The 20,716-nt window shown below is 31.6% G+C and overlaps 3 protein-coding genes across 3 annotated transcripts in view; 2 read left to right on the top strand and 1 right to left on the bottom strand.

Annotated features, from left to right (window-relative positions):
* LOC112685643 (mucin-7-like) overlaps positions 1-3,069 on the bottom strand; it is a gene marked incomplete in the record, with an annotated part of 10,307 nt that extends 7,238 nt beyond the window's left edge. Inside the window, 1 exon segment of the mRNA XM_025557579.1 lies at positions 2,575-3,069. Within this exon segment, the coding sequence (XP_025413364.1) occupies positions 2,575-2,754 (180 nt within the window).
* A 9,448-nt stretch (positions 3,070-12,517) lies between these two features.
* Positions 12,518-14,338, top strand: LOC112685642 (endochitinase A-like). The gene has a single exon (XM_025557577.1). The coding sequence runs from the start codon at positions 12,627-12,629 to the stop codon at positions 14,154-14,156; it is 1,530 nt and encodes a 509-aa protein (XP_025413362.1). The 5' UTR covers positions 12,518-12,626; the 3' UTR covers positions 14,157-14,338.
* Positions 14,339-16,579: 2,241 nt separating this feature from the next.
* On the top strand, positions 16,580-19,447 carry LOC112685661 (17-beta-hydroxysteroid dehydrogenase 13-like). The gene is made up of 6 exons (XM_025557598.1): positions 16,580-16,827; positions 17,959-18,291; positions 18,471-18,600; positions 18,941-19,058; positions 19,112-19,225; positions 19,342-19,447. Exons 1-6 carry the CDS (start codon positions 16,648-16,650, stop codon positions 19,445-19,447), a joined length of 981 nt encoding a protein of 326 aa, XP_025413383.1. The 5' UTR covers positions 16,580-16,647.
* The last annotated feature ends 1,269 nt before the right edge of the window (positions 19,448-20,716 follow it).

The following is a 20,716-nucleotide window of genomic DNA, read 5'->3' as shown; positions in this document are numbered from 1 at the left end:
GTAACCTGTACTTTACATTTTTAAAAGACCCTAACCAAAAACGAAACCTTTATAAAAAAAATTAAAAATACCGCTTTTTTAGGGTTTTTTCAGTTTTCAATTAGTTAAGTACAAATAAATCACTGTATTAGAAATTAAATAGTAACTTTTAAACATTTAAACTAAAAATATATTGTTTAAAAACAAATATTATATTTTATATAATATTATAACGTAGTAAGTATGTAATGTTATTTTTGGTCGCATCGTCCATATGTCGGGGACCGTAACAGCCGACAACGATGGTCAACAATGGACAACGATAATATGAATTACACGAAAGTAAAAACCGATGTATATTATTATTATTACTAATAGTGTAATAATGCATGTATATAATGTATGTTACATGATAACGTCGATAATGGAAAATAATTTGTATGAATAAATTTAAAAGTTATTTTTACTTTTACAAAAATTATGATTGGTTTTTTATTTTAATGTATACAAATTACTACACAGAATACACCACACGTGATTGATTTGGTGTTGTATAATATAAAAATCTTTATTGATAAATATAAATAATTTAAATATGATATTAGTTAAACTATTAAGTTAATTTAGTTAAAATTACTAAACATTATAATATATATATATATATATATATATATATTATATTAGTTACTTCATTATATATCGATCTATAATTTAATCTGTAATTTTTTTTTTGGAAAAAAGACTTATCTAAGTACCTAATTTGAGTTCTTCATTAGAATTTTAAGCTATACTCTCACGAAAAAATATAGACAGTGAGTTATGCCCTTCGTATGAAGTATAATCTTTAACAGTAGCTACCTAAATTAATTTAACATGTACTGTATACATGTATTAACATTTTTTGTTTGAAAAAAAGACACGAAAATAAAGGTTAGAAACCGGTTCTAATTGGAAGCTAAATTTTGAACTTTATGAAATCCCGAAGTTTAACCTTAACACCTAAAAAAATATTTTAAAGACCCGAACCGGGACCGGAACCATTAAAATCATTAAGGTCTCATCCCTGGTTGTATGTGTATCATATATTTATGTATTATGGTACACTTGTATTATTGACGATATTTAATTATTATTATATTCATTATTCATATGTTTTTATGTATATATATATGTGTGTGTGTGTAACGTTCTCATGATACTTGTCACTGAATATTATTTTATTAAGACTTCAACTGTCTATAAATTGCAGGCGTTAAAGTCTTCAGAGCGGTCGATTAAAACGGTATTCATGTACATACAAACATGATCAACACATGATGTACAAGTATTAAGTTGGTACTAAGTCGTTTATACGTATTTATTAGGTAGGAGTGTGCTTAACCGAGAAGTATTTGTACTCAAACAAGATATTAGAATATCATAAAATACTGCGTATTTTGAATTGACGAAACGTAATAATTTGCAAAATAAACGGTATACCGGTACGCGTATTCAAAATGTATGCATATGCGTGGAAGATACGGTACGTATACCGTTTAAGTAAACATTTTAAGTTTATAATTGCGTTTCCGCATAGTTTTTTTACAATGAAAAAAAATACAAGTTTAAGATAAATATGTCGTTTAAGCGGGTGCAAGGCAGTGGCGTACCCTTGAAACATTTTTTTTGGGGGGGGGGGGCATAAATTAATTGCACGATTTTTTATGGTTGTAATATAACCTGAAACTTTATTATAAATTATTACTAAATACTTAAAACTCATGTTGATTACTTGATATCAATGATAACTACATTATAAAATAGTTACTATATGTGACCATCACTCCTAATCCCAATTCGGTCGAATATTGATATTTTATATTACATTGATAAGTGATACCAAAAACTTGTTATCAAACACGATTATAATCAGTGAAAATTAAAAATATTTATAAATTACATTATTTAAGCTGAACAATTAATTTGCATTACGGCATCGAAAAATTTTTTTTGGGGGGGGGCAAATGCCCCCCTCACAAGTACGCCACTGGTACAAGAATATTTTAAAGTTCAAAGGTGAACACGAATAAAAGTACAATGATACAAATCTGCAGACACATTAAAGTTAAAAATCAAACGCATGAATAACAACGGAACGAGATCCCACGTAGAAAAATACACAATCTATTATAAATAGTATGCGAAATCGATACTTTCCTAAACGCTTTCAGAATACGCTTAAGGTGTGCTCTTTTTAATTGTTAGTGTAAATTCTTAGTACCCATACCGGTTCGATAATTCATTACTGTTATGACTTATCGAATCATGGTTGTACCGACTATAGTCGCGTGTTTTTTCTTATTGCAGAGCTATTATTTTCGGAACACGAAAAGTATTTTACGACGTTATCGGAACCGGACGGTAAAAATCGGACACGATACTATCGGCGAACTAGGAAATAATATACCGCGTAATCGGTACGGCTAAGACGGTCAAAAACGACTGAAAACAGTACCTATAGGTTATAGGTATACACTCACAACAAAAACCGATAAGACAAACAGGATCGTGCGCTGCCATGCGTTCGAGTCAAATACGTTGACGTTGTGTACTCACTTCGTCGTCGTTACCGCCGGAATCGTCGAACACCGCGTACAGTTCGATGTTCTTCAGGTGTATCTGCAAGTTGTAGTCGCCCGTCTGGCTCTGGTCGAACTTGATCGTGGCGGCGTGTGCCATCATCACGAGCGCCGAGAGTACCGGGACCGCGGCACACCACCGTCGATGCGAGTACATGATTCCAATGTTTGATTGCGACGTGTACGTTTTCTGCTCGCAGCCGTATGCTGATGATGTACAGGTCGGGGATCAAAAATCAAAAATATCAAATTCAACACGAACGGACCGGACGTCGGCTTGGGGTGATTGATCATGTGCTGCGGTACGGTTGCGCGAAAACCTGTGCGTACCAGTCTGGTCCAGTTCGCGGGATCTCGGCTGCTTCACGAATATCGAAATTATTGTTTCGACGCGCTACGATAGCTCTCTGCAAACGACTCGTCTGCACCGCGTCAGAAACGCGACTGCGAAGTCGGTCTGCGTTCGCCCGCCGCTGCGATCCGGTGGACCAGTTCGCACCAGTAAACCTAACCCGCAGCCGCAGCGATAAGATATTACGATCGGTAGCCTAACAATAACGTTATATTATCACGACTTCATATGGAAATCACCCGGTTATAGGATTGCTTTTTTTTTTTCATGCCAAGTGTGCGATGACCGTATAATCAGGAATCGGTCAGAGGATCGGTTCAATTGCTGCGCGTGCTCGACGAAATTATAATATTATTTTCTGTCGGAAACGCAAACGTACAGGGGGGTTTGAATCGCATCGGTAAACCGGTACACACAATTCCCGCCGGATAAAATTGTATGATTTTTACGTACAACCATATTTGCAGAGATTCGTGCATTACTATTTCGGTAGTTATAACACGCGCACGTTTGACGCTTTTCGATTCAAACGCACTCTAAAACACTATTATGTGTCGGTGACTTCGTATAAATTTGATTTTACTTATTTTCGACCGTGGCCATTTACTGCACGCGCTTACATTTTAATTTAAACACAATCAATCGTGTAGACGAACCTGTGTATGTGTGTATTACACTTTATAGGTAATGATTTATAAATACGTCTTAACTTGTACAGTTTTGAATAAAATAATAAAATAAATAGTATAATTTCAAACTGTAATACATGTGTTACGTATGCATACTCATTATTAGATATGTGTATAAATGTATACATGTACTTTTTAACGGATCAAGTCTCGAGTATCTGCTCCGTTATAATATATTCATTTATCCGCCAACGAATGATAATAACAAAAATCTTGCATGACATCAATAATATTCAATAGTACATAAATATTTATGTACAAATATAATCGTAATACACAGGATGTGCGAAATTACATTGATTTCTCTCCTCTCGTCCGTTTTATTTTTATCGCATCCTTTTATTTCATTACTTCCAATACATAGTCTTAAACCATGTCAATGACTTTCGCATTCAGATACCCCGTCGTGGTTTTCGTATACGATGTAAGATATATAAGACAAATTCACATTATATATGTACATAAAAATGATTTTTAAATAAGATTAAACTGATGAACGATTAACTATTTTTCAACGGACACCACCGTCATTATAATCCATGCCAAGTATAGTTTCTCTCCATGTTGAACTTTCATTATACTTATAATATAATATATTAATATTTTTTTTTATTCAAAGATAAGCTTTCAACCTTCGTTTTTTGTACCTTAACTATTGTTATCATGATGGTGTTGGACTGCTATTGCTTTCTTATGCATCTGTACATCACATATTATTATGGTTATTAAAATATTAAAAAATATTACTACTATATTTCGTATTTGATTCCGTAATTATTATTTGTATAATTATTTTATTTAACAGACCAAAACCGGAAAAAATACTTTAAATTATTTTTATAAATTTTTCTTAACACGTACTGAAACACTGCCGTGTTGCTGTTGAAAAATGTGGGCCAACTTCAATGCGTTTCATACTGTGATTTTGTTCCGTTCGGAAACTCGGACATTATTGTACAATTAGTATTATTTATCTTTGTGGAATACTTCGTAGGACATATGAATGGCGGATAGAAGATGAATCAATCGGTTTATATAGACGCAAGTTCGATGTGTGTTACGCCGAGGTGGTCGGTGTAAACGTAGTAAAGACTATGTAATTTATGTCGTATACAACGAAGCCCCCCAGTGATGTGTAATTATACATTGTATTCGAATTGCAAATTTCTACAAAATTTTTTTTACTGCGTATAACTTAAATGAAGTTCAATACTATAGTGGACAGAAATGAATAAATGCCGAATTATTAAATATTTATTTCAAAGTCGATCTGTAAAATTTATGAACATCTTACATTAGTATACGTATTTATGAGACGCAGTGAATGCTAATTTTATAACGTTTATTTGTTTTTATGTGTTAAATTATTATTATGTACATTTTCTTGTCAATATATTACTGTAATATATTTTTTAGATTTACTCAAACTTGAAAATCAATCTAATAAACGGTTATAAAACGAGAAACAACTGAGTAAACTATAGTAATATTTACATTAAGGAAATTATATTTTGAGTTTAATCGCAGTTGTTAGTGACGTTACAGCAAATATAATGAAACACTCATATATGCATGTATATACATATACTCGTATTATGTCCCTTGGTATAAATATTCCTTAAACATTTATCGATTCATAATGTAATGCACGTGCATTTAACTTTTTATTAATTTTTTCAACTAATTAACGGTAAAATTGTCAAAATTAGATACGTGTAGTATGCAATAACCTTCATGTAAACATTTTATTCTTATTTAATATACTTATAACTATACAGTTGCTTTTTATAAACTATTTCTGTACTAGGACTTGTTAGTAATTTTCGAGCGTCTTCAAATATGCATCGTCAAGAATTCTGGCAACTAGAAAATGCCCGTCTTTACGGTTAATTTTTTTTATTCTATAACTGTAAGTGTGCACGTTGATCGACAATGTGTTTTTCGATTTATTAATCTTTGCAGTGGAATCGTGACCGTCAATTGGGGATATCAGTGTACGTACAGAAATTGTGTGGAGGGCAAAAAAATCGTCACACGATCGTCAATCGTACGTGAGGAATTCTAGTTATAGAAAAAAACATTTATAATTGGATGGACAAAAACGGCCAGTTTGAGTTGTATTCACGTAAGTTGATTATTTTTGTGAGATCTATTTCGAACAATGAAATCGTTCTTTTTTATTGATTCTCCACCCACCGAAACGGTTAAAATAAGTATGTATTTTTTTTATTTTTTTTTGTATAGCTACAAAAGTGATTGGATTTAAGAATGTTTTTTTTCATAAAACTTAATATATTACATTAATATAATAATAAATATAATAAATAAAACCCGATAGAATAAAAATATTATTTTATAAGAAATGTATAGTCGCAAACGGATATGCTTCAACTAGTTATCTCATTCCTGTTTAACATTCTATTATTTAAAATGTTCGAAAGTAATGAATAATGATACATTTTTGAATTTGAAAATTAATTCTGATGAAAATATGAAAGAATTAAATTTACTCAATTAAAAAAATTATAAAAGTTTTATTATACATTTTTTGTAATTTCTTGTAATTTTTTATATTTCTAATAGTAGGAAAAATAAGGAATTAGGAATTATTTTTTAATATATAAATAGTAAAACCCATGTTTGTTTTTGAACTAATATTACAACAATATTCAATAAATATCGTATTTATTTTATGCAGTGGCGTAGCCAGGATTTTAAAATAGAAACAAATGGAGGCAAAGTTAAACAATTTTAAAAAAATTACTCAACAATTAAAAATTAACAATTTATTAATTTTATCAATCTAATAATAAAAGATACCGTTAAGATTTTGAAGAAAAAAATAATAACTTCTTCTTCTGGGATTTTTTCAGATTTATATTCCTAACCGTATAATATCTTTCTTACCTAACCTTGTTCGTACCTGATACATTAATACATACATAGTAATGTAAAAACTGACTAAGAAAAAAAGTTACAATCATACAAATTGATAAAAATTAAGAGCACTAACCTGCAAAAAAATGTTCAAACGTATAACTATAAAAAAAAAATAAGTAAATACGTTGAAATGTTGTAGGGAACATGGCCTACTGCCCAGGGCCGTATTAAAATTTCTCCGCCCAGGAACAGCAACATTTTGCCGCCTTTTTTCCCTGAAGTCTAAAACCGAATATAAGTATCTCCAGCTATTCAACACAAAACCGCTCGCAATTAATTTTCCCTATTTCATTACACTATTACACAATATTTGCAATTAATATCAAATCCAAATATAAAATATAACATTAATTTTTTTATAATTTTTTTTTCTCAAAAATAATTTTCCGTTGAGAATACAAAAACATCTATTTGGTTGTATTTAGAATGACCGTAAACATATTATCACCCCCTTAAATATTTCAAGGGTGGACATTGCCTCCCCTTCCGAATCACCCCTTAAATACAGCCTTACCACTGCTCCTCTATGATTATACCACTACTTTCATGAAATATGTATGGATTATTTTTAGTGCTTGAAAAAGTGATTTGAGATATCAAATCACACTCATCAAGTCTACAAACTATTGTATACTTTAAAATCAATATAGATTCTTTATTCCGTTAATAGTGTAACGCTAGCATAGGCTTAATAAAAATCTTCATACATTTATTATTTATCAATATAATTCTATATAAAAAAAAAAACCCTTAACTAAACACGTGAATAAAGAGAGCTATAAAATGATATACATTATATATTGATAATCGTTCTTAGTTCATTCAACTAAATACAAACATAATAATATTACCGATTTGTTAGAAAAGTAGAAAACTGTTATACTTAGGCAGTGGCGTACATAGGGGGGGGGGGGGTTCAAGCCCCCCAGGGTCAAAATAAAAAATTGTTTTATTATTGATGACGTGCAATATATTCGTAGTTTCATTATTACGCTTTGAACTTAAAATATACAACTATACAAATGTTATGATAATTAAATAATTATATTGATAGGTGTTTAAAAAGTTTTGTTAACTATGCTGTTTTTATACTCCAATAGCTATTAATTTACTGTAATGTAAAAGTAAACTGTAAATTGGTAAAAAAGTAGTATAAAATAATATCTATTTATAGCAGTTATTTATCTTATTTAACTGCGTAACGAAAAAAAAAAGATAACGATTATTTTTGTTAACTTCCTCCCCCCTCCCAAAACAAGATTGAATATACGCTACTCTACGTAGATATACACAAAAATAGGTTTACCAAAAGTGTACGGTAATTCTTACTATCAACAAAACATGTTCCGATGAACTACGTGTTGAAAAATGTCGTTCGATTAGGTAAACTCCTTTGGGGAAAATATGTTATTCAGTGAATACAATGACATAATTTTAGTCGGTAAGCATTACGATATTTTATCGATCGTATGTAAGTGAAAAATATGCTGTTCGTTCGAGATCTTTCGAAACCCGTATCACCGCGTCAAGTACTCGTGATGAGATATGCCGTTAAGTTTTGAAATTATAACGTTGAACTAGTGTTCCGAAACCGTTATCTATATAATGAAAACTGAAAATTGATTAGGTACACGAAATAATAACAGATAACTGCGATATCAAGACGATTACGACGACAACGGCCACGGTGTCGATGGCGTCAAATCGATCTCGTCGATCGTCGTAAAAATATTATTACGTTTTTCTATTTCCCGGACGCGATCCATGTCACATTTTGGGTCTCTTTCTTTTGTACTGTAATACGTATATATATATATATATATATATATATATATATTGTTTATCGAATCGTCCGACACACCGGGACGCAACACATATTATATTGTATTTGTGGCACAATACTCAGACGGGTATGGGTACACGATACACTATATACGTGTCCGCGCGTGATTGTCTAGACGGTTTGACGTTATTCCGACGATTCATCCACCGGTGCCGCCAACACCGATCAAGATCAATAGAGAGACGTTCGGCAAATATTATTCGATTCGGTTTAATTTCTCCCCCCCCCCCCCCCCGTTCATTTTTGTTTGAAGTCGTCACATTGAACTGCTGCAACATTATCCAACAAACATCATCATTCACCGCGACGTTCCTACCGTCTTGTAGTGTATACACTACAAAGAAATATAACTCGGTCAAATATTGGAGTACATGACCTGCACTAGTATTTATTTTTTTTTTCAAATCGATTTATTACGTTTTACCGTCGTGCACGTGGAAAATATTATACTGCGATGCGTTTAAGTAATAAACAGATAGAGTTCTAACGTACTTATAGTCTGGGCCGTGCAATACTTCTAAACATATTTTTCTCGAATACATCAACACGTACCTATAGGAAAAACGTATATTATCCTGTATGCTTAAAATTTTTATTGAAAACTATATTCATGCAGGACTAGGATTTGTATTTAACAGCATGGTTTTTTTTTGTGACTTCTGATTATTGATTTTGTCTGTAATGTCTACGAATCACCATATGATGAGATAAATGGTGATGTTTTTATTTCGCATGTTTTTACATATTTTGAATAAAATGTATATTATTGCGTATTTCGGTTGTAATAATAATGCGAAAAAACAATATTTTATAGTATATTTCGTAATTAATATTTATAATTTAATATTTATATTTATTATTTAATTCTAGCCTTGCTGATCAAAGTATAGGTAATTTATATAATAAATATTTTATTTTATTTCTCAGTTATATTACATTAAGATAAACAGTTAACCACTGATGAATTTCAATAAATAAATATTTTTTTTTGTAACTATATTTTTGTGTTTATCTTATAAAAATTTAAACGCATATTTTTACATATTTTGGTAAATAAAGTACATATTTTATATTTTTTTATTGCATACAAATCCTTGCCCTGTTTATATGTATATAAGTGTATAATCAAACTACAGCGTCATACACCAAGTCAACTACAAGTATTTTTTGCGTACACACGTTGCTGTCGACTAATGATGCGTGCATAATATGCGTTGGCGGTATAATCATTAATAGTCCGAATAGAAGGTATAACCGTAAAGGGGGGAAAAAAAATATTATAATAACAATAATAGTATGGTCGTGAACTTTACGGAGTACCGTGTGAAAAATAATCCCGACAACCATTTCCAAGATGGACGAATCGATTCATCGAAATTCACGCAAGATAATCCAAATGAAAAATACACGTGTCGTCGTGTATTATCTCCGTTAGTGTAGAAAAAAAATAATAATACGTCATTGCGATTAACATGTACGAGTAACGGATTCGTAAGTCTGTTGCAGAAACAGAATAATACAGCAGGAGATGTGTTCTCGAATTGACCATGTTTACCTCTTTGCAAGATGATATTATCGTATACAGATCGACAAGATACGATTGTGAGGGTTACGATTTTATTTAACAATTATTGTTTTCTAATTTTTTCAAATATTCTGTTCGGATTTGATCATTTTCACTGGAAGTTTGTGTCTATACACCTTCTGTTACTTATATGGAAATGAAAATTCATTATATTATACTCGATGGATAAAATAAATGATAAAATAAAACGTTCAGATCGAAATAGACATCTTGAAAAATTATTACTTGTTGAACCAGTATAAAAGTATACATTTTAACAGTGCTGTAAATATTATATAAAATAACTCACAGGTACGAGTCGAATGTACTTATACATACTGCAACTTCTCGAGCTCATAGATTATTACAAACAAATATCTTACATAGACATTTTTGTTATTAGTGTTTACTTTTATAAAATATACAATATTTTCTTAGCACTGCTTAAAATTTGATAATTTGTTTTTTAACAGAATCGTAAGTGGTGTAATATGGTCAGATAATGGTATATATTTTAAACGGCTAAATGAATGTACAAGTATTATTTTAATACTATTTTATAGAATTATGGTTGATGTTTTTCATCCAAACGAGTTGAAGAGAACCAAAAGATCAATCTAATCGTAAAAAAATAATATGTAGTCACGATTTACATACATTGCGTACTTAAGATGAAACGCATCGTTACAGTACATCCGCAGTCGAATTGTTTTTAACATAGCATGAGCGTAAAATAAAATAAAATAAAATAATCTTTATATGTATTATAAAAATGTGAGGCGATTTCTTATGACAGTTATATCTGAAGTTCTATTGGACAGATTTTTATTTTTTTTTCCTATCGAAATTACTCGGTGTGTAAATGAGCCATCAAAAGAGAAAAGTCCAAAAAAATAATTATTTTAATAGTTATTAGAAGTATAAAGTTTGCCGTATTGATAAATTAACATTATCTATTCAACATGATTTAATTGATAGCGCAAATCAAAACAACGTGATATTAAACGCACTATTATGAAATATGTGAGTCTTGAAAATATAAGAGTTCCTAACGCATATTTTATTGATGGACCTGGTGGTACAGAGAAAACATTCGTCTATATATGCCTCATTAACAATTGTATAGAAATGGGTTACGATATAATTCCGGTTACTTGGACTGGAATAGCAGCAACGTTATTATCTGGAGGTCGCACAGTACATAGTCGATTTAAATTACCTTTGATTTTGACAGATACTTCTATTTCATCATTAAAGGTTAATAGCAAAGAGGCATCAACTATTCGAAAATTAAAACTTATTATTTGGGACGAAGCTCCTATGGCAAGTGCGTATGCGTTAATAGTTGTTGATCGATTATTAAAAGATATAATGGAAAACGACGTTTTCTTTAGTGGGAAAATTATTGTCTTGGGAGGAAATTTTGGACAAGTTTTACTAGTTGTAATTTAAATGTCATCTTCAATCTAATGAATGGCATAAGATTTATTGTACGAAAAATGTATGATCATTCTTTAGACTTGGAATCTATAACTGGTCAAGGAATTAGTCAGCGTATTTTATTGCCTAGAACTGATTTGACCCCGTCAGATTTAACTCTTCCCTTTTCATTTACCAAACGTCAATTTCCGATAAGAATAGTTTTTGCTATGACAATAAACAAAACGCAGGTTCAAACATTGAATAAAGTAGGATTGTATTTAGCCCAACCTGTATTTAGTCATGGTCAACTTTTTGTAGCCATGTCCAGAGTTAGATCTTTTGAAAAGTTAAAAATACAAATAATACCAAACAATAAAAAAGATACAATGAATATAGTTTATAAAGAAATTCTATAATAATATACAAATTTGTTGAACTTCATTTGTTTATCAATTTTTTTGTTTTGGGTGAAATATTTACAGTTTTCCCGTTTATAAATATATTGTGTATACCTTCTATAGTATCTATAAATGTAAATCTATTAATGTATCTATAAATGTAAATAAAGCTTAAGAAATTAAATTATTTTCCATTTTATGTTTTTCCTATATGTTGATTACACATTATTCTAACGATGTATACATGATACATCCTTTATATTTATTTATTATATACAATTATTCAACTATTTTTTTTACCGTAACCCGGCAGCAACGGGTAATTCAGCTAGGTAGTAATAATAAACTCGTGTTATGTACAAACAAGTTAATGATTTTTAGGAACGGGTTTTGTATTTATAATTGTCACCTACTCGGTTTTCTCGGTAACACTCGGGATCGTAAAGGTCATTATCACGGCTGCGCAGGTTCGTTGACCGTTCAAATGCTGTAAAAACGACGCGCGTACGTTTAAATACATTTACAAACGTACACGTGTGAACCGACTGTCGGTAATTTATAAATACACATACGTGTGTGCATATGTACAAACGGGTTAACCGTTCGCGGAGTGTAATACGGTAAAATATCGTAACGGTACACGCGGCACGAACTCGACCGGGCGAAATCAAAGTTCCGGCGGGTTTTTTTTTCCTTCACGTTTCCAAACCAGTAATTTCCAGTTCGTCCTGTCCGGTCGTTAAGCGCGCGCGTCTCGCGGCGGCTAGTCGTGCCGCTGCAGAGCCGTAGACCAGACGACACAGCACGTCACGCCCGGCAACATGATCGCGTCGCGAATTTTTTGCGTTCTCACCGCGGTCCTGTGGGACTCCGGGATCTGGGCCGCGCCCACGGTCACGTACGACCAGCGCCAGCACGGTGAATACAATCTGCGGGTCGACCTGGACGATGTAGCCGTGCTGCTGTTGCCCGGAAGCGAATTGTTCGCGCAGAGGACCGCACTGACCCCCGGGCTGTTCAAGATATTCGGACGGCGTAACGGCGGCGGCGTCGGTGGACATTCGAAAAAGAAGCAAAAGAACTGCAGCACGACTACCACGACGACTACCACTACCTCCACCACTACGGAGAGACCGGAAGTACCATATGGCGAGATAGCACCGTCCCCCGGTAGCTCTTCCCAGGGATACGAAGAAGTTGCCCAAGGACCCGAAGAGATTGCACAGGGTGATGTGCTGCCGTCGGTTTCTACCGGACCAGAGAAGACGGCCGTGTTCGCCGAGCCTGACTTGAACGACCGGCTCGTCGAGTCGGCTAATCGGAAAACCGTGAGTACAAGCGACCTTCTTTACGTGACGCCTACAAACGTTCCCGCAGGTGACCATGCGGTGGAAGCTGGTGATGTGGTTGCGGTGGCCGACGACAAATTCGCGGTCTCGGAAGCCGTAACCGGTCTGACGGAAATGGTGATCGTGAACACCGTGGAAAAACATGCGGGATCGTCGACTGCGATTCCAGACGATTTGGACGAGGTACAGGCCGACGTTAAGCCGATCAAAAACGAACCGTCGGCTGTATTGTGGTCGCCGGACGTGAAAACGGCCAGTGACGAGACTAAGAAAACCGAAGAAACGGCAACGGTCGCGGCGAAAGCCGAAGAAATCGTGATCTCCAGCGAGAAATCAAACGCCGTCGAAAAGCCGGAAAAACACGCGGTACCAACGAGTACGGCAACAGGGACGGAAAACAAATCCGCGTTGAAATCCACGGACGTAGAGAAGTCCATATCGTCAGCGGACGAAAAGAGCGGCGGGGTCACGGGAGCAGACGTCGAGCCCGTCGAAATGGTTGCCATGAAAGCCGTGGCGAAACCGACTTCCGCGGGAACGTCCAAGGTGGTGCCAAAACTCGCAGCCGCAGACACCGCGACCAAGAGCAGTGCGACAGGGAACGTCGGCGTACCGTCATCGGACGGTGTTGTCGTCACCGAAATGATCGCCATGAAAACGATGGAAAAACCATCGTCCGCGGTAACCGCGGTAGACGGGTCCGAGACGGGCGCTGTACCGACAGAGATGCAACCCCTCAGGAAGAAGCCTGCCGGTGAGCCCGACGAGACCATCGTGTCGAGATCGGCACCGAAACTGACCGAAATGGTCGCGGTGAAGACGATGGAAAATCCAGCAACAGTGTCGACCATGAAGAGCGTTATCGCCGTGAAAACCGTGATAAAACCAGGGACCCCGAACACCACTGTTCTATCCAACGGTTCTTCGGTTATGCGTAAGGTCGGCGACCGCAAACCACTGCCCTCGGTATCGTTAGACGTCGCACCGCCGATAGCAGTATAAACGCGCGCACATCGACTAATATAAACGTATTTAAAACCGATTTTGTGTCATAATAGGATTATGTTAACCCCTGTGCGATTGTCGACAAGTCATGAAATCGTATTTGCTCTGTCCGTTCGTTTCGGATAAAACAATAATATTATACTTTTATTATATATATATATTTATAACTTAAAAAATTCAGATTTAATGAATATTATTATTATAATATTATTAATTATTACAATTGAAATATAACATGAAAATCAAAATACCAGAACGACTATCAATTTCCATTAATATTATTGAAGTATAGTTTAAGAATAGGTATTTATAGATATTTTTTTTATGTCTTATTCGATTATTTCAATTAGTTCTATTTTTTATTTAAGTAAACAGATGTGTACATGTTTTTATCGTAAATGTATTAACGGTTTTCATACAATTTTATTATAATATATTTTAGATAATTACTGGATTAATCAGTTTTAATACATATTTTTTAATCTTAAAATAATGTTTAAATTGTAAAACGTAGAATGAACGAATGAAAAATTATCCATCTTAAACATTGTAAAATTAATTAGGTTGTGTAAATGATTTTTTAGATTAGTTTTAATTAGTAAATGTGCATATTAAAAATATTTGTCTAATACTGTGATTTAATTTAGTTAAAAATAATTTTGAAATAAAAAAAAAACGTTTAAAATCATGCAAGTAAAATAAGATTTGTTATTTTAATATTATTGTATTCCATATTGTACTTAACAGTTGTAATAATTATATTATATTACATCATAATAAATATGTATGTTTCTACACTGTCGAAATTAAAATCAGTTGGTATTTATATACTTATTCTCATATAAGGTACTTATTAATTTTGCATTGATATACTTTGTAATATCATTATTTTTGGAAGTATAATCAAAAGACTATGAAACGAAATCGATAAAATTGAAACTATACTCTTTTATTAAATTATTCTATATCATTATATAAGAAGTATATTTATTAATTGCTTTAATACACATAATGCAAAACGTAATAATAACTTGCGAGACTTTTATGGTTTATTTTTGATAATACAATCAGTGGTGTATTTATGGGTGGGTTGGGGTTTCCACCCCTCCCACAGATAATTTCTAGACTTCAAATGTTTAAATTTCGATTAATTGAAGTTTGTTCATTTTGTAAATTCGAATAAAGAAAAAATTTAAAATTTATAAATTTTATTAATTTTATAAACTATATTTTATAAAAACTAAAAAAACTTGAGTACGATAATACTGGTGTTTAGACTGTGCGAGTCAAAACACATTATACACTTCACAGGCTAATGTCTATTGCTGTAGTCTGTAATTCGCAGAAAATTGCTGTCACCAAACTGGAGGAATAGTTAGATGAAGATCCATTTTTTTTCAGAAAAGAGTTAATGACCTTACTATGTTATGGATCCATTCAATTTTGTAATATTACTACCGATGGAGTTATTGGCAAATAAAAGAAGGAAGTTAGCATTCATCATATAGTTTATTATCAATTAAATTACATTTTCGATAAGAAGATAATAAAACAGATGAAAATTTAATTTTGACATTTTTTTTACTGATTTATAAAAATAATTATGATGACACCTCCCCCTTGAAAAAAAAAATTGTTTATAAATATGCCACTGAATACAATGATTTTATTTCCATAGTAATTATGATTGTTATGGATCCTGATTGGATCAGTATCTACCCGACTTTTTTATTTCATTAAACAAATGATGAATTAGCTAACAATATAAATTAACAATATTAAAGCATTCAGGTTTATATTACGTGCATACTTGTTATATATTTTATTTATAAAAGTAATTTGTTATAATTTGTGTATTCTCCTTACGTTCTGTCATTATTAACTATTCCAATATCATAGGTGCACGTATATTTAACGAGGTCAGACGTTAAAAGTCTCTACAGAAAGCAGTGCATAATCAGTTATCAACTAATGGAAGAGGGGGCCCAATACATAAAATATCGAACGTATACATTTTAAATTCATTGTATTTATAACCTTATCTGTATTTAATAATAACAAAATACAGATACCAAGGGGGGCACTGGCCCTTGAGTATTTAAAAATACGTCACTGGCAGCAGGTAAATTAACTACCTATCTCAGCCTTAGTACGAATTAATAGAATAATATCAAATAAATATTGGAATATCTGTATTTCGATTTAAAACATTAAATCATTTTGCATTATTCTAACCTTCGAGCCAATTTCTTTATATAAACTGTGAAATTAATTTGTAATTCATTGCCTTGTATATTATGACATGAAAATTAATTATGATTTACAAGTAATTTTTATACACATTTGTCATTGAATAACATAAACGTATTTTAACTGTTGTATGATTATTTCTCATTTGATTGCAGTCGCTATAGTTCATTTCAAAACCTTCACATCAATTGTTTGTACATTTACACGTAGCATATAACTTATTTAATCATACATCAATATGACGGTTGGAAGTAAAATCATTTTTAAACGTCAATATAAACAAATCCCAGCCAATCCATTGAGATTAATATTTGAAATAATAATATGTATTTTATTAATAATACCAGCTATTCTCTGGGCTGTAATTAAATTGTTTTTTAAAACACCACAAAAAAATGTAAGAGGACAAGTGGTTATGGTGAGTATTAAACATTGTATACCTCCTAAAAACTGTTATATTTTTGTTGTCTATGTTATATTTAACTTTGTGTTTTCAACTAAATAAAAATTACAGAATGATAAGTGTTATTATAGCAATTTGCGTTTATGTGCAAACATTGACTATCTTATATTGATTAATTTTTAAATTTATTAAGAATTATGAATGAACATTTTTTTTTTTATATGTAGCAGTTTCAAATACAATTTATCAATTTGTTTATAACCCGCATTTAATTGCTCATTAAAAATAAGTGATTTTTAAAGTTTAAATAAACTAAAATATGTCAATAAATTAAAAATTAAATGAATAAATAATACATATGATTATAGCAAATAACTCAGCTAGTGATGCTTATTATGTATATACATGTTGTTAACAAGGGAGCCGTGTTAACTTTGAGATTTTTATTATTATTATATTGATTAAAAATAATAAGATTTTAACTATAATTAGTATTGAACATAACCAATTTATGTATATTATATAAGTTGTAGTTTTAACTTTTAGAATTTAACATTTTATTTAAGCTCGTTTTTCAAATAAAATTCTAGTTATATTTCAAAACTTTCAGAAATCTTTTGTTGATAATTATTTTACTGTACGAGTATAAGTATGCGCATTTTTAAAATTCATTTTTAAAAATTCAACCCAGCCAATGAATGTTTAATGTTTCAATTTCAGTGAAATGCGTTCGTAAAACATGGTGTTATATTAACACAATATACTTATTTTGATAAAATGGGTAAATTAGGACTTCATAATTTAATAAAAGAATATACTATTTTATTTTAAATGCACCTTTCCAATATATCTAAACAGTATATGCATTAAAAAAAAATTGTCATTAGTATTTTAAATGTAAATATAGAATTTAATCGAATTAGACTCTAATATATACTGGTTAATTGCAATGGTTTGCTTATTGCGTTCAAATGAAGACAGTAACTTGAGTTCTATATTTAACTGGCGATGGTTTCCTTTATTTTTTGTATTCAACGTCTTTCAGTTTTTTTTGTTTTTTTTTTTTTTTTTTTGAACATTCAAAATATAATACGTACAACACATATTAATAATATCGAAATACGTGTTAAAACTTAATTAATTCAGATTACAGGAGCAGCTCGAGGTTTGGGTCGTGAGCTTTGTAAAAGATTCCATATTTTGGGTGCCAAAGTGATTTGCATCGATATCGACGGAGAAGGATGCGCAGATACCGCAAATGCGATCATTCAACAAGGTGGAACGGCTATGAGTTACCAAGTCGACGTGACCGATCGACAACAGATTAAAGCTATGCACGCAGCTGTAAGGAAAGAATTTGGTCCTGTAGACATATTAGTCAACAATGCAGGTATCGTTTTGGCTCATATGTATGTCAATCCTGAATCCGATGAGCTCATAAAGGATTTGATTGATGTTAATCTTCTTGGTCAAATTTGGGTGAGTATATTCTGATTACTGTGATGTTATAATAGTAAATAACTTTTAATTAGTGTCTGATACTCTGTACCGCGAACCAATAGCATTTGATATTAGAAAAGAATACATAAAACGTAGAAAAGAAAATCATACTGATATTATTTTTATTTTTTTTCGTATTATTTTTTTAAATCAATCAGATGAACAGGGAAATATTGCCCTCGATGCTGGAGAGAAACCGAGGACAAATCGTCGCTATATCCTCCATGTCATCGATGAGTGGGTTATCTGGAATATCAACCTATACGGCCACCAAATGGGCGACAAATGGTAAATAAGTAATAATTATCTGATGTCTTATCTGAACGCGGTGATTTCGTTGCATTTCAAATGTTTGTGGCGAGTTCGACGCAAAATGATTGCAATGGGTGTAATTTATCGTAACGTATATAGTTGCGTCAAAATAACATGTATTGATATGAAAAATGCATCCAATAATCATTCGTTAAATGATTTCGTCGATTTGTCGCACGTTGAAATTATCGAGTCCAAAATTACAAATATTTAAATTATTTATAGATTAATTAAAATGTAATTTTAATAAAGAAAAAAAATGTATGTTATATAATTTATTTGGAAATTTTCGTCATTGCCGAAATGTTACGTTTAGGTATGATGGAGAGTTTGCATAATGAATTGAGAGAATTGAAATCGGCCGTAGTATCTACGACAGTGTGTCCATACTTTATTGAGACCAATCCGGAAATCTCGAAACATTTAGAGCTAAGGTATGCATGCATTATTAGGAACGACTTATTTTATTGGAAAATATAAATTTTAGATTACCAGAAATGCCTACGTATTTTGTTGGTGATATCGTCATGAATGGCATACTAGAAAATCGACGAATTTTTTCAGTGCCCAAATATTTTATGTTGCCAGTCGCTTTCGTCAGGTACGCTTAACCCATTATTCAGTTTTAAAACCATGATCAATTAAAAATAATTACCCTCCATTCAATATATTGGTAAACAAACTCTTTATTACAGTTGTATGATAATTTACTTCCAGATTACTACCCGATAACTTGCAATCGTTGATTAACAAAATATTCTATGTAAATATTATTGGCTTTCCAAAAGATATAGAATTGATGAAAAAATATCAACAACAGTAAGGAATATTATGAACAAAAATTGTTTCATTAATTTTATTATAATAAGAGCCGTCCGAAAATATTATATTAAGTGTAGTCATACAAAATGTATAGTATATACAAGTTTTTCAGCCAAATTTGTTACCTATTATGATTTTAAAAATTGTTTATTAATTTAAATAAATCTATTGTTCCTTAAAATATCAATATATTTGCATGTTATAACTTTTTTGTTTTCTTTAAAAGTTATTTTTTATATTTATTTTTTCTTTTTATTTCATATTATAATGTATTATGTTAAAAAAAAGTAGAAGAAACAAAAAGGGGAATATTGAAGAAAATTTTTTATATAGCAAGATGGTCTTTAAGTTTTTTAAAAAAAACGTATTATGTAAAATGTATCTCACATACAAAATACATACATCAATTTAAAAGTATACATTAATATCCACAAACACACCCATAACTCCATCTGGACCCATTAGCGCCCTCCACGCATCAAGTGCCTTCTTTATACACCCAAAGCAACACCTAAATAATAAAAAAGTAAGTAGTTTAAGTAACACAACTGTAGTTATAATTTTTATTTCATCAATATCAAAACTTATAAATAGTATATAAGAATAATAAAGGATCTCTTGGCGCCCGGAAGACAGATGGAATGTAGTTAAAAACGTAATGAAAAATAATTTACTCACTCTAAGACACATATGTAAATATAAAAGAAATTATTAAACTTATATTTTTTATTAGAATATAAAAGTTTTAATTGCTGAAGAAGAATAGAAATGGATCCCAAGGCGTTTGAATATAATTTCATATAAGTTCATATACAATTAAAAAAACAGATACGACTTACCGAAACTAATATTGAAAATAAATATTAAAATTTAGAGTTGATTATTTAAAAAAAAAAAACCTATAGTTGAACGAAATAATTGATTTATTACAAATTATGATATTATGATATTTACAATACCAAGAGCACTTAATATGTGATAGCCTTAAAAAGTATTTGATTTTATTGAAAGCCCTATAGCTATCCCCTGTTCACACTTTTGGTGGTATTTTATCAATTGGCATCAAAATAATCCAACTATATATTACGCCTGTTACTAGCTGGGTCAGCAATTATATTAGCGTCCATAACATGCGGGTGGTGTGTTGAAAACGTGATCGATATTTAATTCACATTTATTGACGTTCTCGGATCAGCAATTACCGCAGTTGCCGCCTTTAATTAGAAATAATCCCTAAAAATATGACACGTGAATGCCTGATATTATTGAA

Source organism: Sipha flava, unplaced genomic scaffold, assembly GCF_003268045.1.
Source record: "Sipha flava isolate LNK unplaced genomic scaffold, YSA_version1 285_pilon_pilon, whole genome shotgun sequence".
Taxonomy (NCBI): Eukaryota; Metazoa; Arthropoda; class Insecta; order Hemiptera; family Aphididae; genus Sipha; species Sipha flava.
The sequence above is the reverse complement of the archived record's forward strand: the minus strand, read 5'-3'. Positions and strand labels throughout refer to the sequence as shown.

Excerpts from the sequence above, each read along its gene's own strand:
- LOC112685661 (XM_025557598.1), top strand. The coding sequence starts at position 16,648 with ATGACGGTTGGAAGTAAAATCATTTTTAAACGTCAATATAAACAAATC. Across the intron at positions 16,828-17,958 it reads TAAGAGGACAAGTGGTTATG|ATTACAGGAGCAGCTCGAGG; the intron begins GTGAGTATTAAA and ends TAATTAATTCAG. Across the intron at positions 19,226-19,341 it reads TTGCCAGTCGCTTTCGTCAG|ATTACTACCCGATAACTTGC; the intron begins GTACGCTTAACC and ends ATTTACTTCCAG.
- LOC112685642 (XM_025557577.1), top strand. The coding sequence starts at position 12,627 with ATGATCGCGTCGCGAATTTTTTGCGTTCTCACCGCGGTCCTGTGGGAC.